This window comes from Aythya ferina, assembly GCF_964211825.1.
Source record: "Aythya ferina genome assembly, chromosome: 16".
NCBI classification, from domain to species: domain Eukaryota; kingdom Metazoa; phylum Chordata; class Aves; order Anseriformes; family Anatidae; genus Aythya; species Aythya ferina.
The window spans coordinates 236,493-263,760 of NC_140315.1; the positions used below are offsets into that span (position 1 = coordinate 236,493).

The following is a 27,268-nucleotide window of genomic DNA, read 5'->3' on the forward strand; positions in this document are numbered from 1 at the left end:
ATGATTCCTAACAAAGAAATACACTGGAGACTCTGTGCTCCTTGAAGCTTGAAGCACACAGGGCTTGCACGTGTGAGATATGCGCATGTGTGCGCAGAATACAGCATGCGTGTGTTGAGGGAGAACTGGCACGTGTCCACACAAACAAGGCACAAATATGGACAAAAAGGAGTGACTGTGTACATGAGTGCTCTTAGCTGTGCATGTGAAGTATGAGTGTGAGCCCTTGTGTGTGAATATATCTGCGCTTTGCATGACACGCTACATGTGAGCCGTTAATAGGCAGTGCTGAATGGCATCAGGCACTTCCTCAGGTCAAATGCCCTGTGCTTCTCAGTGTTTGCCCAGACAGGGAAATGCAGAACAGGTGCAGCTTGTTGGATGCTTTGAGAATTTGCCCTGTAGCTGTGGTCACAATAGGGGAATGACAAGTGCAAGGAAGGGCTATTTGCTAGTTTTCCCTGCTCTGAACTGCTAGGACTGTTTAGAGTCATGCAGGGGGCTGTGCAGAGCATGGTCCAGGCAGCTGCCTAGTGGCCCTTCTCTAGGGAGCAGATGCCTACCTACTGCCTCGTGCACGTGGTCCAGGATAGTCCCTCCTCTTTTCCCTCTACTATTTAGAGTAAGAGATGACAGGAGATTCTCTGCAAAAGCAGTGAAAGTGCACATACTTCATGAGCAATTCTGGCTGTGGCTGGTGTTGCAGAGGAATTCTGGTGAGATTCTGGTGGAATCTCAGGAACCTCAGGGTGTTGGTAGAGGGAGATGGATGCTGCATACCTATCCCCCTCTCCTCATTGAGCTCCCTCTTCCTAGTTGCTTGTTGAATGCAGTTTACGCTTGGCCCCAGCTCTCATGTCACTATCCTTAGTATCTCAAGTGTGGCTTGAAACTTACTGCAGATCCCTTTCTTAAAAAAATGTTTACTGTCAGCCAGGTGCTGATGGTACAGCACTGCTGTGGGGCACCTGGGAGGGTTTTTTTGTTTGTTTATTTTTGGGGGGAGGGGGAAAGGGAGGGCCCTGACTGAGGGTGCAGGGGCAGTGGAGGGGCACAGAGCCCCGTTCTCACACCAGCACTGACACCTTGGCATTTTCCAGGCTCCTGGGGATGCTGCTGGCTGCCCTTCACCTCCCTGTGTGAGCCGGCAGAGGATGGAAGCGACTGGCATCAGCTGGGCCAAGGACCCTTCACCAGGTGCTGGGATGTCGCCCCCCTGAAGACGGGAATTACAAATGGGCTCGTGAGCGGAGCGCACAGCACGGGTCCCTGCGTGGCTGGACCCCTCGGGCCACCACGGGACAGGCAGAGGCTGGCCACAGCAGCTCATCCTCTTAACTCCTCTGGGAAACCTTGTGTGGAAAAGCTGTCCCTTGCGCCTTGTGGATGCTGGTCCTGGGCAGCTGTGCCCCATGCACAGCTGCAGAGCTGCCTGCCTGTGGCGGGGCAGGCAGCAAGCTGCACATGACCCCACTCCCTGGAAAGGCCACCAGCAGCTGAGCTCGGAGCTGTGCAGCCCTGTCCTTGGGGACAAATGCCAGCTGCCAGACTCCTCTCTGGAGACCCAGGAGCAGCTTGTGAGACAACAGCATTGACTGTTCTCATGCTAGCAGTGGGTTGTCTGGAACGCCTGCAGTTGCAGATGTGACTCTAGCCCGCTGGCAGTGGAGGGCTCCAGCTGCAGGACGTGGCGTGCAGCAGGGATGGGGATACTCTGCAGTGACTGGTGAGCCCAATGCTGCTGGTGTGGACTTTCCTCCTGAGGATGCCAGTTGCCTGTCCAAAAGCCTCCTAGAGTGCAATGGCAAAGGGTCTGCAGGGCTTCTCGTGGACCATGCTGCTGCTGCTCTGTGCTATCCAGGAGCTGGGGTCCTGGGCTGTGCACACTGCAGCAGAGGGTCCTGGCCTGGAGCAGCCAGGGGACCCTGCGCTGCTGGTCAGTGGACGAGTGAAGCGTGGCTGGGTCTGGAACCAGTTCTTTGTGGTGGAGGAGTACACGGGCACGGAGCCACTGTACGTGGGGAAGGTAAGGTAACCCTATGTGTCCCTGGGGCTGATGAAGCCTGTGCAGAGCAGGGCATGCTGGCAGCATGGTTGAACCTGGTGGGGGTGAGGGGCCCTGCATGAAGGCCGCTCACAGAGGGAGTACCCTAAGGACTGGGTTGGTAGGAGCTCCGGGTGTGCAGCGCTGGGTGTTGTGGGGGCAGTGGGGAAGGCTCAGCCCTGTCTCTGGGAAGGCAGACATGCAGGCTATCCTGGGCCGGTGTAATGGGCATCTGCTCACACTGCTCCATGCCTTGCGTGGGGGCTGAAGTGCTGCTGGAGCACCAGGAACTTCCAGCCCTGGCAGTTGCTGCAATAGGCACAGTCTTGTCTTCCTGGAGTTGTTCAGTTCCCCATCCTGTAGTGTCCCTTCAGTATGAGGATGATGTGCTGCTTTTTTTTTTTTCCCCTCATTCCTCCCTGAGGCTCCCTGCTGGTCCTGGAAGGACTGTGCTCTGTTGGACCTGCAGGCTGCAGCTGTTTCTGAGCTAACCATCTGAGCAGACTGGGGCTGGCAGAGCAGATGTCCCACTCTAGTTGTGGCATGGAAATCCAGCTCCTGCATGTGGCCAGAGGGAGGTTGTTTCAGGGTTGATGCATCTCAGGCTGGCCTGCACAACGCAGTATGGAGGGTGCTTGGTGCGGATATGCAGGGCTTGGAGGGGCTACGAGGACCAGCACTGGTGATAGAACTTGCCAGGGGTCTGCACATCAGGCCCATGAGTGGGTGCTCCTTAGCACTGCCCAGGGGCTGCACTGTGCTGTCTTGCTGCCCTTGGGGCTGGTCTCACACTTGACTTTGCACAGGTGGTGGCACTGATGACCTTACCTAGGGAGGTGCTGGGAATGTTCAGGCTTGTAATCATCCTGCTCCGCTGTGAGAAGGTGTGATAGCAGGCACTGAGCGTTCTGGTCTCCCCACCTGGAAAAGACCTGGTTGTCCCTCACCTCTGCCAGGGAGTGACTCTTCATGCTGTTCTGACTCTTGCTGTTGCTCACACACCCTGCAGAGGGGCATGGCTGGCAAACCCAAGGCAGCCTTTGTTGGCAGAATACAGTGCTGTGCAGGGCAGGACTGGATCTGTCATTGGGAACTTGCTACTTGCCTACAGTGACCTCCTGGGGCAGGGGGATGCTGGTTACGGACATGGCATCCTGAGGCTGGAGGAGTCAGGCTGAGAGACGTAGCCTTGTTCAGCCTTGAGAAAAGAAGACTGAGAGGGGATCTTATTAATGTTTACAAATATCTTAAGTGTGGGAGACAGAGGGATTTGGCCAGCCTCTTTTCAGTGGTTTGTGGGGACAGGACAATGGGCAATGGCCACAAGATAGAGCACAGGAAGTTCTGCACCAACATGTGAAAGAACTTTTTCGCGGTGGGGGTGACGGAGCACTGGGACAGGCTGCCCAGGAAAGTTGTGGAGTCTCCTTCTCTGGAGATATTCAAGGCCTGTCTGGACATCTACCTGGGCAACCTGCTCTAGTGAACTGCTTTGGCAGGGGGGTTGGACACGATGATCTCTTGAGATTCCTTCCAACCCCTATAATTCTGTGAGCCATTCACTTTGGGATTGCTGGGCTTTGTCCTTTTCCAGGAGCTGTGGAGAGGCTGCTGTGTGGTTCTTGGGTGTTTGGAGGACACCCTTTTTATACTGATGAAGGCAGAGCTAGCTGCTGGGACCAGCCCCAGGGGAGAGCTGCTCCTGTGGGGACATGGGCTCTCCCTAAAGGAAAATGCCCAAGAGCTCATGCAGCAGGGCTGTCTGATGGCCTCGGCTGTCTGGTTGTGAGTCTGGAGGAGGCTTGAAAATGGGCTTCTTGGCTATGGGCCAGGTGGAATTTCAGCAGTGATTTGTGTCCATTTCAGCAGACACTCGAAAGCCGCACTCCTCCGCCAGGACGCTCGATGCAGTTACAGTTAATTCACAGCTCCCCTGGGAGGTGACTCGAAGCATCAGGCCCTGTCAAACTCCAGAGGTAGCCTAGCAACAGCCTCATCTCCAAAATGAACCCAGGAACCTAAAACTAACCCATTTTACAGTCTCTTTCACATCATTCAACGCATCACCCGCCCCACTCAGAATAAAAACCAAGCTGCACCAAAACCAATTCCCTGTCGATATTGCTCCACAGGGCTGAAAGCAGCCTGGACCAGGCTCTTCCTGCACCTGGGAGAAGCTGTGGTGCCTGCCTGGGGAGGCTGGGGCTGGGAGCCCCCAGCCCTCTGGCTGAGCCAGCTGAGGAGCAGGGCTGAGTGCGGGAGCCTTGCAGACATGGCACTGCATCTCCCGGTGGCGTGGCTGGGGCTTGCCCTCCATGGATGCCTCTTGCACACCTCCACGTGTTCTTCAAAGGGCCAATGCCGTTTCCATAAAATCTGGGTTCTCTAGTTAATCCTTCTGAACTGTAATTTCCCCTGAGGCTACTGTCAGTTTGATGTGGATTTCTTTGTGTGTGTGTGGGGGGGGGGGGGTTAATAGAATTACGGGGTCAGCACTAGTTACAAACTTCTGCATGTGGACAGATCTATTTTAGATAGAGGAGGGGATTAAAGGGGAAAAAAAAGGAGATTTAATTAAGTTGCTAATATTTAAAGAAAATTGATGAACTCAGGCTTTATGAGTTGGAGCAAACAGAGTGCGCCTTTATTACGGGCTAGTTTTTATTTGATTTTCTTTCTTTTCCAGCCCCAAAGTCATTTTTATTTGTGTATCTGTGCTTCCTGTTTAATCACTTTTAATAAGGAATGTGCACCTCTGTTCACATTTAATTTTGTTTTAATTATTAGCAAGTAATTAATGGCTTCATAAAATTCTTGGGTTTATCCCTTTAGGCTAAGGGAACTATTTCCTGTTTAACAAACTGAAGCACTATGCTGTGGGCACTCTTGTCCTTGTCAGATTTGCTGAGCCAAGGGGTGGGGGGGGGGAATTCCCTCTCAGAGAAGGAGGTGAATGGGGGTGGGGGGGGATTCCGGGCACATCTGCCCCTGAGGTTCAGGGTCTGTGCTGTACCAGGGCTGCCCAGCTTTGCTCGCCTGTCCTGCTTGGTGGCAGCGTGGTAGTGTGGCTCTCTGTGAGCCCAGGCAGAAGTGAGCATCCCTGGGATGTGCTCTGGGCCTGCGCTCTGCAGCATCTCCCCCCAGATGCCTGTAGTCAGTTTTCCAGCCCTCCCCCATTAGTTGTTGTTTAGCCAAGCAGCACAGATTTAGCTCTTCTAATCTTCCCTTGTAAATCAATCTCTACAGCCCCTTGAGCCCAGGCTCCATTTTTCTTCTTTGCTTTCCAGTTTACAGGGATGCTGGTGTCTGCTCCAAGCAGTCAGCAATGAGCAAATATGTAAAGAGGATGTACTGAGAGCTCGGTGTGGTGCTGGGTGGTTGATCTCTGGCCTAATTATTAATCATGAGGCTGGTGTTCAGCAGAAAAATGCGGGTTTCTGTTACCTATGTGGAAGAGACCAGGCACAACTTCTGTCTGAAAAGCTTGATCTCTGATGGAGTAATAGTGAATGTTGTGGAGATTATACCATGGAGGAGGCAGCATGCTCTCCAGCAGCCAGAGGGCTGGTGCAGGATCTCCAGGGCTGGATGCTACTGCAGACTGGGGCAGACCATCCCTGTGATGAGCTGCTGCCCTGGCAGGTCTGTGATCAGATCATCACAGTGGTCCCAGGACACTGCTGGGCTCATGGCTGTACACACTAGCTGAACAAAGGTCCACATCCTGGGCAAGCATAGGGAGGTGTTTCAGTATGGGAATTAATAGGAGAACGTTGTATAAAATGCATTAGATTGTCTGATGTGTGAGTACCTTGCTCATGAAATAAATATATAAACTGTATCTAACAAGACAAATATAATGAAGGCATCATTTAAAAAAAAAAAAAGGCTGCTCTGGTATAAATTCTTGCTGGTAGAGCTGTATGTCTGAAAGGTGGATTATAGAACTGCAGTTTGGAAGATTGAATGGCCCATAAACATTTTCATATTTCATTAGCCGATTAATGGACAGCTTTTCTTTTTTTTTTTTTTTTTTTTCTTTTTAAGGGGGTGGGGAACTTTGCTGATTCTAAGCAGAAATTGCAGGTACCAAATGAAGACAGCTGAAGAAACCTTTTGGGGGCCCTGTCCTGTTATGGATTGTCCCAATTAATGCCCATGCTGCTCTCTGTCAAGATGCATTCTGCCTGTCCAGTTACTGTTAATAGATTTCTCATAAGTGGCTGGATTGTAAAAACCTCGTAACTCAGTTTAATGCCACCAATAAAATTACCTCTGGACATCTGGCCTGGATTCCAGTCAGCTCCCAGTCCATGGGGAGCTGCTGTTTACCCTTTCTTTTCCTAAGTCCAAACATTGTCTTAATTAGAAAATGAAGTAGAGATTGACTACAAAAGCACCTTTCCCAGGGGCTGTTTTTCATCCTGAATGCAGGCCTGATTTGCCTTTTTTCACTACAGGCTTTGTCCAGGCTGGCTCTGGGTGTGATGCTCACATGCAGGGTGCCCTGCCAGCACCAGTGCCTGGATGGCAAGTGTGGCTGTGGTCAAAGTGGTGGGCAAGGAGGGTGGGCTTTTGGGCAACTGGCCGGGTAGGTGGGGGCTGATGCTGGTGCTGAGCTACCTTTATACCCCGGTCTGCTGTGCAGCATGGGAGAGCTAGCCTCACCCTCTGACCACAGAAAAACCTCTTTTTTGAGGGTTATTGTTGAGTTGTCCTTCCCTTTATCAGCATCTCCAAGCCTTGTTTGGGGGGGTGGGGGGGTGTCACTTGGCATGTGGTGCGGTTGGGTACCAGCAGCATTTGTGATCTGCCAAGCTTATGGTGACAGAGGCAAGACTGATGTTGTGGTGTGTTTCCCCACCACCACATGCATGGGCATCCACCGTGGTGCTCTGTGTGGTTCTCCAGTCCAGTGGTGGCAAAGCGAGCAGATGGGGTGTCGCACAGGGTCTGGGGGCACCTTGCGCAGGGGCTCCACACCCGTGGGGCATGAGCATGGTCCCAGCCTGCTCCCACTCTCTCCCTCTTTCCCTGGCAGATCCATTCAGACTCGGATGAGGGGGACGGCTCCATCAAGTACACCATCTCCGGGGAGGGCGCCGGGACCATCTTCCTCATCGATGAGATCACAGGAGATATCCATGCCACTGAGCGCCTGGACCGGGAGCAGAAAACCTTCTACACACTGCGGGCTCAGGCCCGTGATCGACAGACAGACCAGTTGCTGGAGCCAGAGTCCGAGTTCATCATCAAGGTGCAGGACATTAACGACAGCGAGCCACGCTTCCTGGAGGGGCCCTACATCGGCAGTGTGGCTGAGCTGTCCCCTGTTGGTAGGTCTCCTGGGCAGCAGGGGGGAGGGAAACTTGTGCCTCCCCTGTCAAGCCTTGAGCCTGCTGTACCCCACAAAACAGGCTGCAAATAGCATGGATTCCAGCAGAAACCAGAGCCGAGGAGCCAGGAGGGACAAATAAATAACGTAGCTTAAGGAAAACAAGTGAATAAATCCTCTGAGCTGATTGCCAGCCTGTGGCTGTGCGCTCAGTCTCAGCCCTAAGCTGTGCCCTGGAGATGGATCAGGGAGGTGACGGCTGCCCACTGTGCCTTTGCCCTGCCTTTGCTCAGCCCCTGGCTCCTGGATGCTGTGGACAGGGGATGGGATTGAGGCCTTGCATGCCAAGGGGCCAACAGCTACCTGTGGTTTGGATTAACCTGGGTGTCTTCTCTCCTGCTCTGCCTGCCTGTGCCCTAGCCCCTCCTCCTGCACAGTGCAGCTTTGCTGCTCACCCAGAGCCCCATGGCTGCCTGGCTCTTCCCTTAAGCATCCCTGTGCAGTGCTGCTGAGCCCTCTTGACTGATTTCTGGCTTTTCTCCAAGAGGCCAGGCATTGCTGAGATCAGGGAATTCATGCCTGATGTGATAGAAGAGTGACTTCCTCTGTGCTACCACTAGCCTGCCCTTCCCCCTGCTGCCAGGTATCTTTAAGCCTGCTGATCGTCAGCCTGGATGGCGTGCGGAGCAGTAGGAGGCTGGGACAGATGCTGTGAGGCTGCATGAGTCCATCCCCTAGCGGCGGTGGTAGGGGCAGTGAGCTTTGCACTCTCCTGAGCATTGAGAGAGATACAGGAAGGCTATGCTGCACCACTGCCCTTAGCCCCTGTGCTGGCCCACCAGTGGGTCTCCAGACTGCTGAGAACCACTGGGGGAGGGGGGACACTGCCCAGCCCCAGGATATCACTCTGTTCTCTGCCCTCATCAGGTTCTTATCCCCCATCGATGAACCAAAATGCATAGCAGACGGTGTGTGCAGGCATGCGCTTCAGCAGGGAACTATAAATCACTGTTCTCTGAAGGCTGTGTCAAGGTAAAAGGCAGCCTGCAAAAGACTGACTGGCATCAAAGATAAGGCAGGTTGCCCAGCATTGCGAGCAAGGGATGGACAGGAGAATGATGGTGGTGGGAAGGCAGCACGCACAGAGAGGAGAGCCCCTGGGGAGCAGAGCTGAGCTGCACAAGGGACTGGGCAGGTTGTGTGAGTTGCTGGGTGCTACTGTGTGCATGCAGGAAGACCTGGCCAAGGGGGTGTCCTGGAAGCTGAGCTCAGGGGATGCTGCTTGGGTCAGCACTGCCTCAGGACAGAGCTCTGGCTCTCCACAGTTAATGTACAGTATATTGTGAGGCTGGTGCATGGCCTCCAGCAGCTACAGAAGTGCAGGAATTGCCCGCACCAGGAGCCGCTGTTGCCTGGGTTGCTGTTGGTGGATGGGAGAGCATATTCTCATGAGGCATCCCAAGCTCTCCATCCTCTTTCATTTACCTTCACAAATCCTCTCCTGAGTCAGATGGTGACCCCTTGAACTATAGCCATGTGCTCCTGGAGAAATGAAAGACAGCATGTGGGCAGCAAAGCAGGAAGCATCCTGTTCCCAAAGGGAAGAAAGAAATTAATCTATTTTGCTTGAACAACTTTTAAAAAGGAAGGAATTCTCGACTCTGAGTATTAGACAAGGATCCCAATTCTTTTAAAATCACTAACAATTATGGAGCTGCCTGATCACAGACTGATGTGAACAAGACATATCAAAGGAGACAGTTTCTATGCGAAATTGGAGATCAGAGCGAGAAAGAAACACGGTTTCACAACATGAAAGGAGGCAATTCCTGCAAATTAAAATACTCAGAAGTTAAAAGTAAAAAGAAGTGCTATGAACGGCGTGGGATGTGCTTCCAAGCTTCATGCTCAGAGAGGGAAGCTGGAGCCAAGAGCCTGCTTACCAGGCTGCTGTCTCTCTGCCTGTGACAACCTTGGAGCTTTTTGTAGCTTGGCCAAACTGGGGAGTGTAAGGGCTGCTCTGCAGCAGCCTAGCCCTGGAGATGGCCCAGCTAACAGGGCAGGAGAGCTTCACACAGCATCTTTAAATGGTGCTGCTGCACAGTCTGCGGAGCGAATGCAGAGCTGCAGCTGCTGCTACAAGTCCCCAGCTTCCTCCTGTTTTTCCTGCAGCTTATCAGTGCTTTGCAAAGGAACAGGTGGCACAACGGATGGGACAGGCATGTTCTGTGAATGTTCAGAGGCTGCTGTGCTGCCCTGCAGTGGCCCTGATGTATGAGGTACAGGACACAGTGGGAGATGGGGCTGGTCATGGACCTGGGTGTTTGAATTTCAGGAAGGTGTGCAGATGCAAAACATGGGATGATGCCTAGGGCTGGGGAGGTAAAGTTGCCTCCTTGCCGCAGTGGGAGTACTCCTTTTGTGGTATCAAGGCTTGCTGCAGCTGTGATCATGGCTTTTTTTATAGTTGGTATTGGTAGTAACATTTGCTATCCCTGACCTGGACAGATAATCTCCACTACACCCGAAGGGTATTTTAATGAGAGTGAATGGGGAGCATGCCTTTACTGCCTTTCTGGATGTGGATGAATGCAGTCTCCTGCAGTGGTAGAGCAGCGCCAGGAAGTCTGGGTAGCTTGAGGACAGCTTGGGTTGACTTATATCAAGGTCAAAGCTTGGGGACCTGCTGGCAAGCATGTCTGGCCTCTGCTCCGTTTCCCCAGATCACCAGTGCCCCTGGTTCAGCTATGCTTTCTGCTGGGATGGCACCAACCCAGGAAGCAGGCCTATGCTTCAGCTCAGAGGTTTGTAGGGAGCTGCTGTTCATTCCTCATCTCTGCTGCTCTGCCCAACCTGAAAAGTGAAGGGTGTGACCCCCTTCTTTGTGTCATGCTCCTGTCTTCCAGACCTCACTGGAGCTTGTGCCCAAGGGGGCGCCAGGGGGTGCCCAAGTGGGCAGTTCTGCTCTCACTGGAGGCAGCAATCAACCACAGCTTCCCACTCCTTGCCGGAAGCACAGTCCCAGCTCTCAGAGGTGGGTACCTTCCTGGAGCATAAAGAGGAGTAAAACAAATACAGTCAGATCCGCTCTGTGACAGCAGGAACAGATCAAAGGACATCATTTGCATAATGAAGGAGTACTAATTGGGAGGGAAAGTCATTTGATTTCCCACTGCCTAAGAGGGAATAATAAATAATGAGAGAATTGCACAAACTCTCGAACTGTAGCTGGGAGTGCTTTGCAAGACATCTGTCCTTGTGCTCTGCACTGGGACCAGGGCAGCATAATTTGGTCTCCTCCATAAACTCATCGATTCGCTGTGAACTTCTGCTTGAGACTATAAGACTCAAGGTGGAACGAAGGCCTCTTTGTTCCAGGATCTTATCTTGACAGTGGCCAAAAGTGGATGCTTATGGGAAAGCATTGCTGTCATGGATCAAAAAATGGCAGATGTAAGTTGGGTAGGATGGTAAGACAAGAGTTTAGGATGTGTAAGGGCAGAGGTGGTATTTGGAGCTAACCCCAGCCCATGGAGCCAGGCTGAGCCTATGCTATGCTCCAGGAAAAGGAGGTGGTGTTTCTGCACACACAGCACAGACCTGAGGCTGGCATGGAGCTCCTGCACTTGGAGGAAGCACATGCAAAATGGAAACAGACCCAACAGTCTTACTTAGGCTCCCTTGACATGGCAGGACCAGCTGCATGAGCAGCTTTAAATGACTTATCTCCAGAAACTTCACTGCTCTGGGGTTACTGGGTGTCAGAAGAGAGTATGCATCTGTTCTGCAGGTGGCAGGACTCTGCCCCTTCCCTCAGAGGCTGTCACAGACACTGACCAGCACAGTGCCAGCTGAGGTGGCTGTCGGATGCTGCTGTCAGGGTGCAGAGGATGCAGTCTGAGCTGGTGCTGTAGGAGGCTGTTCAGGGAGGGGAGAGGGCTCTGCCTGTCAGGCTGTGGGCGCTCCCCATGCAGTCCCCAAGGGAGCAGAGCCCTGTCCTGCCTCTGGGCTGACAGCAGTGGCTGGAGGCGATGCACTGGGTTCACCTGGGCAGAGGAAGGCAGGGGCTCATAGTGCTGCCTGTGAGCATTTCTGCTAACTCCCCCTGTGTTCACCACTTGGTTGGTTTGGGCAGCTGCCACGTGTACATTGGAATTGGCCAACTACAGTCCAGCTTTGGGATGGGACCTGAGCTGCAAATCCTGTTGCAGTCCCATTGCTGTCCTGTCACCGCAAGAAGAAACCATGGGCTGAGAGCTTGCAGGCTGCTGTGTCTGATACCTGAGGCTCAGCCTCTCCTTGGACACCCTAATGCTGATCACTCTAAAGGCCTGAGTTGAGCAGAATCTGGTCCTGAAGGAGAAGACCTGCAGCTACAGAGGACATAAAATGGACCCAGCGAACTGTCTGGGAATTGCAGGAGCTCCACCTTGTAACAGAATATGCTAAAATTAGCTGAGTTCTGGACTCCCTGAGCTCACTGGAGCGTGCTTAACAGCTGTCTGGTGTGCACAGGCACGAACCCAAATCCAAAACACACTGCCTCCTGCAAGACATCCCTGCTGTTTGTACAGGGTGGGTGTTGTAGCCCAGAGCTCACTTTTGGGCTGTCTGGGGAGCATGCAGAGTCTGTAGGAGATGACGTGCTAGGAAATGTGCATCCTTCCATTGGAACAGAATTCCTCCCTTGGTGCATTTTGCTCTCCTTATTTCTCTGGGTAGCACCAAGATTAGAGATGATTTGGCTGTGCAGACAGAAACTTGGGGTCAAGCCCTGGCTCCAGCACAAAGCTGGCTGAATGCAAAACTGATTATTGTGAAGAGAAATTGCTTAATCTCCACACTGGAAGCAGAAGAAAATACTTTGTTTAACATGCAGCCAGAACACTTGCAGGCAGTCTGATGGGTTTTTCTTAACAGAATGTGCTCAAAACACTTGTGTGCATCTGGCAGTGGCTGGGGCCTCAAGTGGGTACGAGCTGGGGGTAGTGGGGCAGTGCCCTGCCTGCTGGTCCTTGGTGAGAACACCCCTTTCCCTTCAGCACTTCACTCCAGTCATGGTGCAAGCTCTGAGCCCTCTGATCTGCACCGCTGAGCACCTGCTATACCCTCTCCTCCAGTCAGCATGGGCTGAGCCCCTCAGGGAGACTGTGCCCCAAGAATTTGATGTGTTGGTTTACTCCCCATGACACCATGCTTACAGCTGGGTGCCTTGTCCCACAGGTTTCTCAGGCCAGAGACACCCCAAAGGCTGTTTCCTTTGTTGTATGTTTGAGTAACTGTGCCACAGCCAGGGTTTGTCCTGAGGGATGAGGGCTCTGCAGCAAATTCCCCCAGGCCAGGCTTGGCTTTCTACCAATCAGGGCATTCCTGAGTCTGCCAGATGCTCATTTCTGCTCCAGTAGTTTTTAAACTCTGGTTTATTTTCTTCCATGATGTTCTCCTGGCTTGCTTCTGGGTTGCACCAGCCACTGCATGTTCTGGGACAAGGTGAAAGCTGTAAATTGTACAGTTTATAGAATTGGAGTTGCTCCTTTTAGAGCATCCAGGGCCCTCAGATGGGAGTGCTGCCCTCTGGCATCAGTCCCTGGGTATGTGGGGCACCATGCAGCGCTCAGAGCTGTGGAGCCCAGCGTGCCCAAGCCAGAGCACTGAGCTGCTGCTTGCCAGGACAGCCCTGAGCACTGCCCTTCCTGGCCTGGGCTGGCTGTGGTCCTGGGTGGGTTTCCAGGTGGATGTGGGAAGGGGACTGGCCCCAACAGGCCTGTGGGACCGGAGGCTGGAGTGACCGTGTGCTGTGCCATGGGGACGTCTGTCCCTACGCCACTGTAGGCGGCTCTCGGAAGTGAGGGTCTTGGCCCCTTGCTGGGGGAATGCAGCTTGGTCTGCTGTGCCAGACTGCATCATTGCAACAGGAGAGCAGGAGACAGATGCTATACAGATGATTAATTTTTATGTAAAATTGTTGGTTTCCTCTGGTTCCATGGGATGAGAGGGTCAGGAGAGGAACTGAGGTCTTTATCTCATCTTATGTGTTTAATTAGTTCTCTGGATATGAGTTCAGGATTCATGCTTATGGGATGTGGGTTATGCAGTACTTGATGGATGTTTCGATTTTTTCTGTTGCCTCTTTTATGGCTAAGGCACATGCCATAAAACTAAATACGTTGTACACTCTGTACCTGCTGTAGGCAGTGCTGTGCTTGGAGAGCAGGGATGGGAACCAGTGTCCTCTTTGGGTCGCTCCCTCAGGAGGGAGTGGTCAGGCCTTAGTGGTTAAACTGGAGCTTCAGATCTTTGATCTTCAGCTCAGAAGAGAAGGGGAAGGAAAGGAGTGGAAAAAAGGGGGTGGTAGTGGTGGTAAGAGAGGGTGCTGGAAAGTCACGTTCTTAGATTCCCGATATCCTGTGAGTGACCTTGAGCAGGCTCCAGTGCTTGGGAGCACCCAGCAGTGAGAGATGCTCCCCTGAGCCAGGAGCCTTCTGTGCTGGTGCTGGAGAATAGAGAGCAGCCCATCTGCCTGTCATCTTCATGTCCTGGCTTAAAACACAGAAATGAAACCCACCTCTGGGTGGGCATGGACGCACCACAGATTCATTGAAGGCATCAAAGCGTAAATAAGTCAACTCAAAGCAGCTTGTTGCTGAAGACTGATTAAGGGGGTTCTCGTGTTATCAGCAGAGTTTCAGCTCTGAGAAGATGGCCAGAGAGGATGAAAAGCAGCAATGATAACTGATTATTTTCTTCAGTAAAGCCCTTTCCAGGATATCAGAAGTGAACTGTACTGGGGGGATCATGTGCATCCCTGCTGCTTGTGGCAGCTCTTTCCTTTGAGCAGCTCAGGGCTCTTCTCCCCATCCTGCCTCTCAACCCACCAGAGAGGTGACTGGTGCCAGTGCTTGTATTCCTGGGCAGGGATGTGCTCAGTCTGCTGGTACTGGAGGTGGAACATGAGTAGCCTGTCCCTCAGATCTTTGGTCACATCATCTCCTTTCTCAGGGATGTCTGTAGATAAGATTAAGCTTCTCCTTGTTCCTCCCTTTTGTTGCCTCTGAAGACATTAGCTCCTTTGCTTCTGACCCAATTCTCAGGTCCTGGTTCCTACTTTTGTCAAATAGAACATGTCAAAATAAAGCCATCACAGGGGCAGTTGGAGGGAAGTACCCAGTTTAATGAAGCAGGGTTGAAAAATCAGTAACTTAATTGCAGACATTTGAAGGGCTTTTATTCAATTTATGGTCCTTCTGCCCTTCTACATGTAGAGCATGAGGATGTGGTGCAGTGTCTGGTTCTGGTTCAGCAGACCCTCATGGGTCTGTCTGGTGCAGAGATGTGGCACTGCAGTGGGGACCAGGGCCTGGCCAGAAAGTTCCTCTGTGGGCTGGAGGTGACCGTGTTGCTCAGTACTGACAGAAAAGGGGAAGCTGTGGTGGTAACTTCTCATACCCAGCTCTTTCCCAAATGGCCCAGCAGAGATGTCTTCTGGGTATGCCAGGTGTTCAGATCAGTGATCTGGAGAGCACATCCTGCCCAGACAGCAGCCCTGAGGTGGTCCATGGTCCAGTCCCTCCTGCTTCTCTGCAGGACAAAAGGGTCCTTTCTAGAAGGGTCCAGATTTCTGGATGTCAGTCCTTTGGGAGGGAGGTGGTGTTGCCTTTGCACACAGCTGTTCTGCTTGCTTTCATCAGAATGTGTGAGTGGTCAGTGTTGGCCCCCACTCTTCTATCCTGCCAGCTCCCTGGCCCCAAGGTTTGTGCTGCTCTTCTCATCTCCTCCCTGACTTTGTTTTTGTTCTTGTCCTTGCTGCAGGCACCTCTGTGATGCAGGTGATGGCATCTGATGCTGATGACCCCACATATGGGAGCAGTGCCCGGGTAGTCTACAGTGTGCTGGAGGGCGAGCAACACTTTACTGTGGACAGTAAAACAGGTGAGCAGCATCCAGCAGCACCCAGCTGAGAGCAGCAGGAGACCCTGGCCAGGTGTCCTGCATTGCACTGCGCATAGTCGTATGCCACCGGGATGAACCTCTATGAAGGCTGTTGGTGCTGGGGTACCCATGCACTGGCATTTGCACGTGTTGGAGAGGGAGAATCGCCAGCCCAGCTGGCTGCTGTCCAGCTCCATGCAGCACCCACAGCAGGCAGCACTGTGTCAGCCTAACGTGCCCTGCCTGTGCCTGCACTGGGTACAGCTTCTCTGTGCTCAGTGCCCAGAGCAGAGTATACCTGTAGGCATGTAAAATCTGCATGAAAGGTTTAAGTACTACTGGAGGGGTCTTATCAAAGGCAGCGTTGTTATCGCCAGGGCTTTGATTAAAGGTAGCACTTTAATTTAAGGATCGGTTTATAAATGTTCTATTAATATTTAATGAAAGAACAGTGGAAGCTGATCCATTCCTTAATAACTTATAATAGAGCCTGTTGTAAAATGCATCTTTAATAAATCCCTAGCAGATGATGCTCTGACATACTGGTTAGAGTAGACCATAACCAAGAGATGTTGGGGTATATATTCTCCTTGCCTCCCAGGAGTGTGACTCTCATTACCCTTAATGGGAGCCTTGCAAGCTTGCTGAGGAGGGAATACACTCAAATGCTAATAAGAGGTATTTAAGGCACAAAGCATGCAGTAAAGTACCCACAGTTTAATGAAAAATTGTCAGAGGACAAGCAGGCTGAGTAGCTGCAGCTTTAGTTGGAAAGCTGGACAGCAAAGTCCCCCCACCCTGTTGTGGCTGAGCCCCTTGCCTGAAATGCCACATCTCTGTTGTGTTGACCTGTCTCTAGTAATAGAGATTTTCTAAGGCTATTTTTATAGGAGTCAGAGTGAAATTTGTTGAGAGACTCTGCCGTAAGGGAAGTGTAAGGAAGGTACACGTGCCTCAGCTTCTGCATGTGTGAAACCCAGTATCTCCTGAAATCCATCTGGTGTGTCTGGGCCTGATAGCCAGAGCCTGTTTGCAGCTGGAGGATTGCTCAAACCTGAGGAGTGTGTAAACATGCTCAACAGCAGGCAGGGGTCTGTGATGGCGAGTGTTATTGTCTGAGGCCAGGAAAGTGCATGAGCTAGGGCTGCACCTGCTGGTAGCCTGGGAGCTGCTGCACCTGGGCTTTCTTCTCTCACAGAACTTCTTTTTCTTTTTAATGGTGCGTATAGAACAATGGACTAGACACTGAAAACTCATGTGCATGTGGGATCCTGCTAGTCTGAGACAGTTTTATGGGAGTGGAAGCTGAGAATCAGACTGCTAGAATGAAGAGGGACCACTGGGAGCAAAATGCACAAGCCAGGACGTGCAGAGGCTCAGCTTCCTGCAACAACATTAATGCTGCTGTATTAAGGCATAAACTAAAATGTGCCCTGTGGGACTGTGGTGAGAATTAATGTCACTCCAGGAATTCAAGCTTCTTGATTCCTTGACTTTTTGTATCTTAATTCTCAAACTGGCTGTATCGTATGCTGGCTGTTTCATACGCTGTGTGGGTTGATTTACCATTCTACTTGCTTGCGACTCATAAGAGCAAAACTGCTGACAGTCTGCAGAAGCATCCTCGGCCTCTTTTGAGCAAATCTGTTTCCAGAATACCTGACCACTGAGTATGTACCGGGACTGACTCTTTCATGATGTCTAAGCTGTGAAAAGCCTCTCACAGAGGCCTTGCCTGGGTTCCAGGAATGCTCTGTGCAGCTCTGTCTGCTAGCTGCTGGGGATGTGGTTGCCGTCTGTCCTGCACTGCCTGTGGCTTCATGGCAGTACAAGCTGTCTGCCCTTCTGTCAGTGCTAGCATGCGTGGCTGCACTGCTGGAGGAAGCAGGGACAGGACTGACTGTGCTAAACCAAATGTCTCATCCTGTCTGCCTTTGGCACCAGCTAGGAGATAGAACTTCCACCTGAGCAAACCCCATCCTGTTCCTGCTCTGAACTTGAATACGTTTTAGTGCTCCACTTGGGAATCCTGGCCTAACCACTCTGGGTGGCCAGGCTTCTGCTCTAATCATAAGATTTAATTATCCATAGCAGCAGCATAACTCTCAGAGTCACCATTGTTATTAATGGCCATTAAAAAAAAATAATAATGGAGTGTTACATTTCTTATACTATGTGATAATGAAGAGCAATTTGTTTCCCCCTTTTGATTTTTACCTCCTCCACCTTTTTTTGCAGGTCCATACATGTATGTGCTCCCTTGCACCCCATAAGCCTCTGATTCCTTCAAACTCAGGTTCTCTTTTCCTTCCTTATCTTTGCAACCAGTTCTTCTCATGCTGTCCTTCATAATGTAGGTGTTGCATGTTTGAGTGTGGTTTGCACACTTAGGTATGCAATACAAATTGTGTGTGGGTTGCTTAGCTTGTCTTCTGTTCCTGGACATTACTAGCTTTGGTATGTGTCTGGTATTTCAGATTTGACTGGGGTTTCGAAGGCAGGACCAAAACTGCCTGGATGCCCAGAGGAGAACATTATGTGAAGTCCTGAATTCCCTCAGTAAGCCCTGAATTCCTGTAATCTCTCGGAGTCTTTAGGAGGGAGACAAGAAACTAAACGGCCCCACTGGAATAGGGGGAACTGAGGCATGGTATGTGCTGGTGTCTGCAAAGCTTTGGGGAATGATTCTCATTCCTGCAGTGGCAGGAATGGTGAAGAAAATGGTGAAGTAATCTGATCCAGTTTTGATGGTGGCCTGCTCTGAGCCATGGTTGAAGCACAGACCTCCTGAGTCTCCTTCCACATGTGTTACTTCACAACGGATGTGTCTTTTCACTTTGTGGCAGGAGACATGCTGGTCCAGACTGCCCTCAGATGGAAGGTGCCTTGCTCAGAGGGTCTCTGAGGATGTGGACACCTGAGCTAGAAGTATTTCACACCAGAGTAAAGCCCATGATTATTAGATTCCTGTAAGGCAGTTGCCTGCTGAGTGCTTTGTCCTGCTTTGGTTTTATCACCCAAATAGTGCTGGCTATTGAGCAGATTTGGTGGTATTTTGTGTGCTGTTGTAAGTGTCCCCTTGCTGGCTAATTACACTGATTAATTTGGATCATGCTAGAAAGCCACATGTGCCTTGTACCCGAGGGTGTGCCACTACATGTCTGTATTATTCAACTATAATAGATGCTGACAAGAACTAGGGAGATGAGTCTGAGATGGAGGTTGTCCTTGCTTTGTTGGCAGTGTCTTGGAAGGAAGATGTTTGGCAGTTCTTCTGTCTGGAAAGAGGGTGAATCTCCAGTTTCTTGGTCCTTGTCTCTTCTGTCTCTGCTTTGAAAAAGGGGGTCTGCCACCATCTAAAACTGTTTCTTTTGTAGTGTCCCTAGGGGGTCATGGCTTATCTGCCTGTAGGAGATGAGACCATGTGAGTTTGATGCTCGTAGGTATTTGTGCCAGCATTCATGGTGCCATATGCAAGGAGTTGGTGTGGAGTAGGTTTGGAGACCCTGATTTGCCAAGGCTGTTAGCATGCGGTAAGTGGCACCACAGCACAGAAGATAAAAACAGCCTGATAGGCTAGTAGTAGCCTGGTGTGGCCCGTGTGACGTTAGGGGGAACAGCTTTCTCAGTGACAATCCTGCTGGGGTTCACGGAGGCCTGAAGCAAGGGGAATTCAGCTACATCATTCCCCCACTTTTCCAGGATAGGCTGGACGAGCAGTGCATGTCTTGGCAGGAGGTGCTTTCTGCTGACAGTCTGCACCTCTGGCAAAAACAAGGATTTTGTCTGCCTTGTGCCACTAGAAGGACCAGTGCCGGTTGGGACCATTTGCTGTGCTCTGCACATGCCAAATGGCCCAGACTTGCTCCCTGCTGGGACAGGCGACCTTGGCAGTGTACTGGGAAGTGCCTGAGCACTACTTCCATCTTGCATGGGGTATTATGAGCTATATCATTATGAGCAGCTCACTTAAGTCATTACAGCCTTGGTGAATACATGAGCTTTTTCCCTCTCATCCCAATTCATCACTATTGTGCTGACATGAATCATTTTCATTATAAAATGCTTCAGACCCTGTTAATTAACAGAATTGCTTAAATTTCAATGAGATGGTGCTTGCCCAGAAATAACGGCTTTATATTCCTAGCAGAGCGACAGGAGAAGCCTATAAACATGACCAGCTGAGGCCAGTCCCATGCAGCCCCTGGGCAATGGGCACCACTGTAGGGCCAGCCCTGCTGCTTGCAGACTGCAGGTTGCCGTTCTGCCAGGATGCCTGCCTGGAGGTGCGTTCATCCCTTTGGGTGAGGCAGGGTGGGACTCCTGGCCAAATGGCTGCATCTCAGCAGACCCAGGAGGAAATGGGCAACCAGTATAGACCATTGGCACATCACAAGGCAAACACCCGCTACACCCCTGCAGAGGGGCTGGGATGTTCCCTAGCAGGAGCTGGACAGTGTCCTGAGCTGCCTCTGATGGGTGTGCTGATGAGGAGCGTGGACCTCGTTGAAAGAGCAATAGAAGGGCTGAGGATTACCCCAGGGTGTGAACCAGCAGTTGCTGGAAGTACCTACCCAAGAGGTGGTGGGTGAGGCAGAGCCTCCCATTGATTCATGGGGCTCAAGGCAGGTGACAGTCCAGGCAGTTACAGAACTGATGTGACAGAGGGACTGGAGGACGCTGGGTGAAATTTTGCCTGTCCATAAGAGCCAGGGAGCTGCAAGGATCCAAAGCAGTGGTGATGTCTTTATAATAAATCCTAACAATGGTAATTGTTGGAATAATTGCTAGTTTCAGAAAGCAAGGAGAGATAAATGTCTACAGAACAGTGTTGCCAGCTACTGCTGCACCTGTAATGTCATGCAGAGGAGGAAAAAGATATTTTCTTTCTTCCAGCTCAGTACTGTTTGACTACCTTTGGGCCACAGCACCAGTGGCTCCTTGGTGTGACCCATCCGTCTGCAGCCTTTGTCAGGAGGTTGAGTTCATGCTGGACATGTGAACAGGGAAGCTGTGAAAGCCTGCTGATGCATGTGTGATGCAAAGTGGGCTGATGCATGGAAGTCTCAGGGTATGTCCCTGAGGCCTCATCTTGCCTCCTTGCAGCTTGCTGTGTGGGAGCTGTGTGATGGCACCCAACACGCCCCTCCACCCTGCACAGGTTGTGCTGAAGGCTGCCCAGAGAGTCTTTGGTGAGGCAAGTGGCTTGGGCAGCTGCCGTGCACTGCCATTGCTCACTTTGTAGCATGAGGCAAATGTCTTGCAAGTCCCATGAGGATTTGGGTGAACCTCTGCTGTCCTTATGGCACGGGCGGAGTTCCTCAATCCCACCAGGATGCACCCCATCACTGGAGGCTACATAGGACACAGCTGGGCATCCCCATCCCACATCATCCCTGATGCCAGGCAGGGTTGTTGGTGAAACAAAGCAAAGGAGGATTTTGCAGGGCTCATAATAAGAGGAGGTAAAGCTAATAGTTAAATGGGAAAGCCTGGAAGAGAGCAATTACAAAAACCTAAAGCAGTGTCTAAATCTGGGGGAATGTTACGAAACTGAGCTGGAGGGGATTTTAGGCTGATCTCTGGCTGTTATGGGCTGTTGCTGGGGTAGTTGGACTGGAATGTGTACATGAATACAAGGTTATTAGCAGCATGTCCCATGTGTGCCCCTGGTGCCACCCAAGGGCAGTCACTTTTTTCTTTCATTCTCAAAATGTTTCTTCTGTGCTTTGTTTCCATGTAAATGAAACATTGTGGCTGACAAAAGAAGTTGTCTTCTGCCATTCTAAGTATTCTCTGGGTTTCACTACTCCTTCCTTCCTGTTTTACATTCCTGTATATTTTGATCTGGTCACTTCTCCAAGCCCAGATGAATGATGACCTATAAAGACTTTTTTAGATTTCATTTCATAAAAAGCACTAACATACCATATATATATATATTTTTTTTTGCTTTAAGGTCTCTAGTATGATCTCGGCCTCTGGTACATAGGGCATGTAACAGTAGCATCTTCAGCCTCTTTAACTTAGAGGGACACTTCAAAATGAGGGGTTTTGTGCAGCCATACTCTTGGAAATACCCTGACCCTGATTCTCCAGCTATCCTATTCTTCGTTCAGGTGTCGTCCAGGCATGCATGGGCAACTGGGCACACATGAAGTGGAGCCAGGTGCTGCTGTTCTGTAATGAGTCGATGACTGTGAGTGCCCTGGGTGCGTGCATGCCATCAGCACGTGGCCCCTCGGGCTGTGGCAGGAGCCATCTGCTGCCCTCAGCCCGTCCTGGCAGCCACAGGACTGGTGCGTAGAGCCACCAGTATGGGGAGAGCGACTGGGGTGGAGGCCGGCCAGGCAGGCAGAGGACACGGGACCAGCTCTGCCCTCATCGCCCTTGTCCCATCCGTGCTGCTTTGCTCTGCAGCAGCTGCTCCTCCTGTGGCTCCAAGCTGTGCGCACCCTCCTGTGGCTCCTGTCTGAGCAGATAAGGATAAGTGGGCTGCCGCGGATTTGTGCCAAAGGGCTTTCATGACTCAGCTGGGGCTTCTACACAGCCGCCTTCTGCAAACCTTGCAGCTGGCCCCAGCACCTCTGGCCCCTGCCAATCCTTCACCTGCTCCTGGCCTCCCTGGGGGGAAGCAAAAACTTCCTCCAAATGGAAGTTTAACCCTGTTGGAGCTACTGACAGCCCCCAGTAACTGCAGCTAGGCAGGGACCTTGTGTGATAGGAACCTGCGAATTGGCCATTGAGACTTGTGGGGATTGGGTTGGTGGCCCATGGAGGCCAGGTGCCAGGAGGGTGGGTTCAGTTTGTTTCTGCCTGGTTGACAATTCCCTGTACTTGGTCCTCTCTCCAAAGCACATTTCTCCCCTTGGTCAATTTTTGCTTGTGTGATCTCTGTGAAGGCTGCAAAGGAGTTTGCTTGCTCCAGGGCCCAGCAGATGCTGTCTTTAGCAGCAGATGCTAAATGTGTCCTTATGGAAAAGGCAGCCAGCAGCACCTAGAGCTGCCTTATAAAGAGCATCACCAGCAGTCAGGGGAGGTGTGCTTTCTTTCTACCTAGCACTGGTGAGATTATGTGAATGCTGTGTCACCTCCAGGGCTGCCAAATACAAGAGAGATGGGGGCGTACTGGAGTAGTCCAGAAAAGAGGAATGAAAATTAGTGAAGTGTTCGATAATCTGCCACACAAACAGAGGCTGGGAAATCTAGCTGGCCCTGCTTTGACACAGGGCTTGGACTAGGTAATCCTCCAGCAACCCCTTCTCTGTGATGTGCCTGCACTCATGCTGTCCTGCCGACTTCCAGGTGTGATCCGGACAGCTGTGGCTGACCTGGACCGTGAGACGCAGGACCGGTACGAGGTGGTGATCCGTGCAACAGACATGGCTGGACAGTTGGGTGGCCTGTCCGGATCCACCACAGTCACCATCGTGGTCACTGATGTCAACGACAACCCACCACGCTTCCCTCAGAGTAAGTCCTGACAGCAGTAGGGACTGAGCACCTGATCCCAGTCCTTGTGGGTGGTGGGTGCAAGAGCTCACGGGCCCAGTCCTTGTGGGTGGTAGGACAGAAGTTCGGCTTGCGGCACGGCCTGGCGTGTGGGTGCAGGCGAGCCGGCCCTGCTGCTTGGGCTGTGTGCAGGGCAGCAGCACCAAGGCACTGTAGCGTGCAGAACTGTGTGCCTGGTTCTGAACGCACCCCTGCCTACTAGTGTGATGGAGGGGCAGCTCCCTTGGCTGAGCCTGCCCAAGGCCCCAGGAAAGAGCAGGGCTGTGTGGTGGGGAGAGCAGGGATAACCCCTCCTTGACCCTCTTTGGGCAGTGCTGCAGGAGATGGTGGTGCTGGGCCACTCTGGCAGCCTGATCTATCCTGCTGCTTTCTTCCAGGGGCTTGGGCAGGGACTTGGGTATTGGCTGCTGGCCTGACCCCTCCTGGCTGCTGCCTCAGGGCTTGGCACCTTCTGCCAGAGCAGGAGGCATCGTGACACTGCCTGATACCCTGACAGCAGTGTGGTCACTAGACAGCCCTGTTATCCAAGTCATGGCCAATGGCCTGTGGCTTGCTCTTGTCTTCCCCTGGGACTCCCCAAGCGAATTGGTGATTCTGCTGCAAAGAGTGGGTTGTGCAATTTCTGCATTGCACAGCAGCCGCAGAGGGTGTGAGCACATGGCTGACAGACTAGAAAGAATGCTGCAGTTGGAGGAAGCTCAGCTCTTAGCTGCTGCTTCTGGAAATTAGAAATGGCAAAGTTTGCAAAGAATTGGAGAACACTGATTGCAGGGCAGTGCAACCAGAAAGAAACTGAGAAACCACCCTTTTCTTTACCTGGCTCTTCAAAACATTAGTGCTCTCCAGTTATCTTCCTGCAGGCCTTGTTTTTGACTGGGGTTTGTGTTTTTGTGTGGTAGGGCATTCTGGACTATAGATACTGGTAGAATTCGGGCAGCCCTTATGGCCCCAGGCAGGCATGCAGATGGGCATACCCGAGTAGAGAGGGCACAAAGGCAGGAGCTGTGACCTGGTGCCTTTCTCTCCTCCAGAGATGTATCAATTCAGCATCGTTGAAACTGCCCCTGTGGGCACCGCCATCGGGAGGGTAAAGGCAGAGGACTCTGACGTCGGGGAGAACACAGATATGACATATCAGATGAAGGATGAAGAAGGAGTGGAGATGTTCAAAGTCACCACAGACAGCAATACCCAAGAGGCTGTTATCACAGTACAGAAGGTGAGAGAGAAGGAGAGCTGGTTGGATAGAGGGAGGGCAGGGATCTCTAGGGGGACCTTTTTATTTGGGGACTCCTGCTGATGCATTTGAGTTGAAATAAATTCTCTTCTGAGTGCTGCTGTAGAAGTAGCAGTTGCGTTTTTGTGCTTGCAGATACAGGGAGAGACCTGTTCTGCCTGGATGGCAAAGCACAGACCTGTGTCTAGGAGGAAAGGCTGAAAAGGAGCAGCAGTGTACTGCCTACAGGAGCCTGGCACAGCACAGCTCCCAGGGCTGCAGTGAAGCGAGCAGTGTTTGGGTGAAGCTGTGCACAGGGCAGTGGAGACCAGTGCTTACAGCTGTTATTGATAGCACCTGTTAGGAAGAGGAATATGCCTGTTTAATTCCCATACCTGATCAACAACACTTTGAGTCTCTCTGCTTTAGCAGCAAAAACAATCAAGCAAATACTTGTTACAGGCAAGAAAAAAATTATTATTCACCAAGGCCACTGCATTCAGCTCCCTGCCTCTGTAGAAATAATCACAGGGTGATTAATGATCCAAAACCATTCACTTGCCAACATGCAGTCTGCTGTCTTCTTGATGGGTTTTGTCTGGGCACCCAGTGGGGTCCCTGGGAAGCAGGCTGGAGGTTTCCTCTTCTTCCTGCTCCCCTTGGTGTGGGTGCTGCTTGTGGGGGGGCAGAGTGTAGGTGCAAGAGCTCACGGGCCCTTTCTGGAGAGCAGACCAGCGCTGCCACAAAGTCTGCCGAGCAGAGGCCTGCGAAAGAAGGGGCAGTGACAGGGGCTCCTTGATCCGAATGTGGCTAATTCTCTCCTGTTGTCTCAGCCTCTTGACTATGAGTCAAAAAAAGTGCACACCGTCGTGGTGGAGGCCCTGAACAAGTTCGTGGACCCACGTTTTGTGGACCTGGGCACCTTCCGGGACCAAACCATCGTGCGGGTGTCTGTGCTGGATGTTGACGAGCCCCCCGAGTTCCGGCCCCCCTCCAATCTGATGGAGGTCCAGGAGGACGCACAAGTTGGCTCTGTCGTGGGGGTGGTCACTGCCCTTGACCCTGATACAGCGAACCACCCTGTCCGGTAATGCATCTGCTTAAATTTCGCATCCTCTTCCTTTCCTTTTAGCAGCAGGCATGGGGTCACCTGCAAGGGATGGTTGTGGCTGGAGGGCTCACGACCATCAATGGGGTGGAGGGGAGGCAATGGGAGAAGTGGAGGGGCAGAGCAGGTGAGGGTGATGAGCACTGTGCATGCGCAGGGCTGGCAGTGAGTGACAGTCTGCACGCAGGTACAGGCAAGCTAGAACAGCCATCTTGCAGGTGACAGACACGTCACTGGCAAGTGACAGGTTTGCAATTGTCAGGGGAGTGTCAGGGAAGGTGGCGGGGTGATGCTTGCGTGTCCTTGCTGCTGACAGTGAGGCATCTGCAGCGCTGCCTGACACTGGCCAAGCAAGCAACCAGAAATGACAGGCAGGTAGTGATGAAGAATGATAAATGAGGTGAGGCTTGGGAAGTGCAGAGCTAGAGCTTAGTTCTCTGTGTGTGTGTGTGCGCGTGTGTGCATGGGGATGAAAGATCAGAGGAGTTTATATTTGGGCAGGGGACATAATCCAGACAGCAGCTTATCTGCACAGGACATTTCCCATTTCCATTTAATTTGTGGCTAAAGAGATTGTTACCTTGTTAAATTGTTATTACCTAAGGCACAAAGCAGCCTTCTGGCTCTGCCAACTGGCCTGAGTCATGAGCAGTTGGGATGAAAAGCTAGTGTTCTGAAAACATCCTCAATATGTGGAAAATTTCCTTGAAATGTGTGTTCTCATGCCAGGTGATGGTGGGGCTGCAGGCACTTTGTGCACAGCCGCTCACTTCAAATGAGTTGCAGTGGCTTTGCATTTGAGAGCTCTGTATGGAGCCTGTCCCTGTCAGTGATAAACTGGGACATGTTGGGGCTTTGGGATAGCAAGGGAGGGCTTGGGTACTGTACCGATCCCACTGATGGCATCCCTGCATGGCTGCTTGGGGTGCTGTGTTGACTGCAGGGGAGCGTGTTAGTTCAGGGTGGGCTGGGGGTTATTTCCAGGTCTTCAAGATCAAGATACATAGAAAGCTCAGAGAAGATTCTGCAAATGGAAAACTGCTATCTACAGATGCCTGGCAGCTAGCAGATGGTATTGTGTCAAAGTTGGGTGCTGAAAGTTGTCTTTGGGGTAAGGGACTCAGCCTTGGCACAGAATGAACTGTCTATGTGAGCATGCAACACTTGCACTGTTGGTGCTATCTGTTGGATGTGTTCTCAAAGCGCCTACATGCACCTTGGCTTATTGGTTCCCTTTTCCTTCAGGCTACATGTCTGATTTCTTCTTTCTTTGTGGCCTGCCCTGAGCACATGGCTGTTAGCTTGTGCTCATCTGTTGTGTGCGGTCTTTCTATGTATCTGTGTGTGTGTACACATGTGCCTGTACTTTTCTACTGGAGTGTTTCTAGCAGTGCTACAGAACATACATTTTACTTTCTGATCTGTAATTGTAGGAAAAGTGCCATGGAGACAGAACTATTCTTCTTCTTGTTTTCTCTTGTTCTTTATGCTGTTTCCCCGTGGAGTTTGTTGCCTTGTTTGCAGACAGAACAAAAGAAAGCAGAGAGGCTTTCTACCACTGTGCAGAAGGTGATGAGGAGCAGAGAGAAGCAGATTCAAGTACTCAGTAGGAGCAAGAGCATTACAGGCCAAACTTTACTCTACATGCATCTCTGTCTTACAGAAAGCATAGTGCCAGGCAAGGTAATTACTCGTGCTGAGGCATGAGGGCATGGCCAGCAGGACCCCTGGGCATCTGCTGCAGCTTGGGAATTGCAATGTGTTTTTCCTTGTCAGGCAGTTTTCCCTTGTTTTCAGGTATTTTTCCTTGTTTTCCCCAGGCAGATAGCTCATCCTGCATCCCCCGGCTCCCCTGTGGCAGTTGGTCTCCACCTGGTCCTCTCTCCACTCACCTCTGTTCTGGCAGTGCCTGCTGGCATGAGGGGCGGCCAGTCCATCCTCCTGTGAGGCTCCCTTGGCACTTGCCTGGGTAGCGCGGGTGGGTGAGCCTTCCCTGCTGTTCCCACATGTGCTGCGTGGAGTTGCAGGTTGCTGCTGGTGTGGCACCAATGCAGGAGGAAGGCACTGTTTGATCTCTCCCGCTTTCCTGTCCCCTGGCTAGCCAGGTAGTTTAATAAAATACTT

The 27,268-nt window shown here is 51.7% G+C and overlaps 1 protein-coding gene across 4 annotated transcripts in view; it reads left to right on the top strand.

Annotated features, from left to right (window-relative positions):
- Positions 1-27,268, top strand: part of CDH22 (cadherin 22) — a 76,171-nt gene that overhangs the window by 24,564 nt on the left and 24,339 nt on the right. For all 4 annotated transcript variants that reach the window (XM_084538065.1, XM_084538066.1, XM_084538067.1 and 1 more), the window contains exons 2-7: positions 1,101-2,026; positions 7,086-7,380; positions 15,189-15,308; positions 22,614-22,781; positions 23,852-24,039; positions 24,870-25,123. In XM_084538065.1, the coding sequence (XP_084394191.1) occupies positions 1,802-2,026; positions 7,086-7,380; positions 15,189-15,308; positions 22,614-22,781; positions 23,852-24,039; positions 24,870-25,123 (1,250 nt within the window). In that variant the 5' untranslated portion in view covers positions 1,101-1,801. The remainder of the gene's footprint in view (positions 1-1,100; positions 2,027-7,085; positions 7,381-15,188; positions 15,309-22,613; positions 22,782-23,851; positions 24,040-24,869; positions 25,124-27,268) is intronic.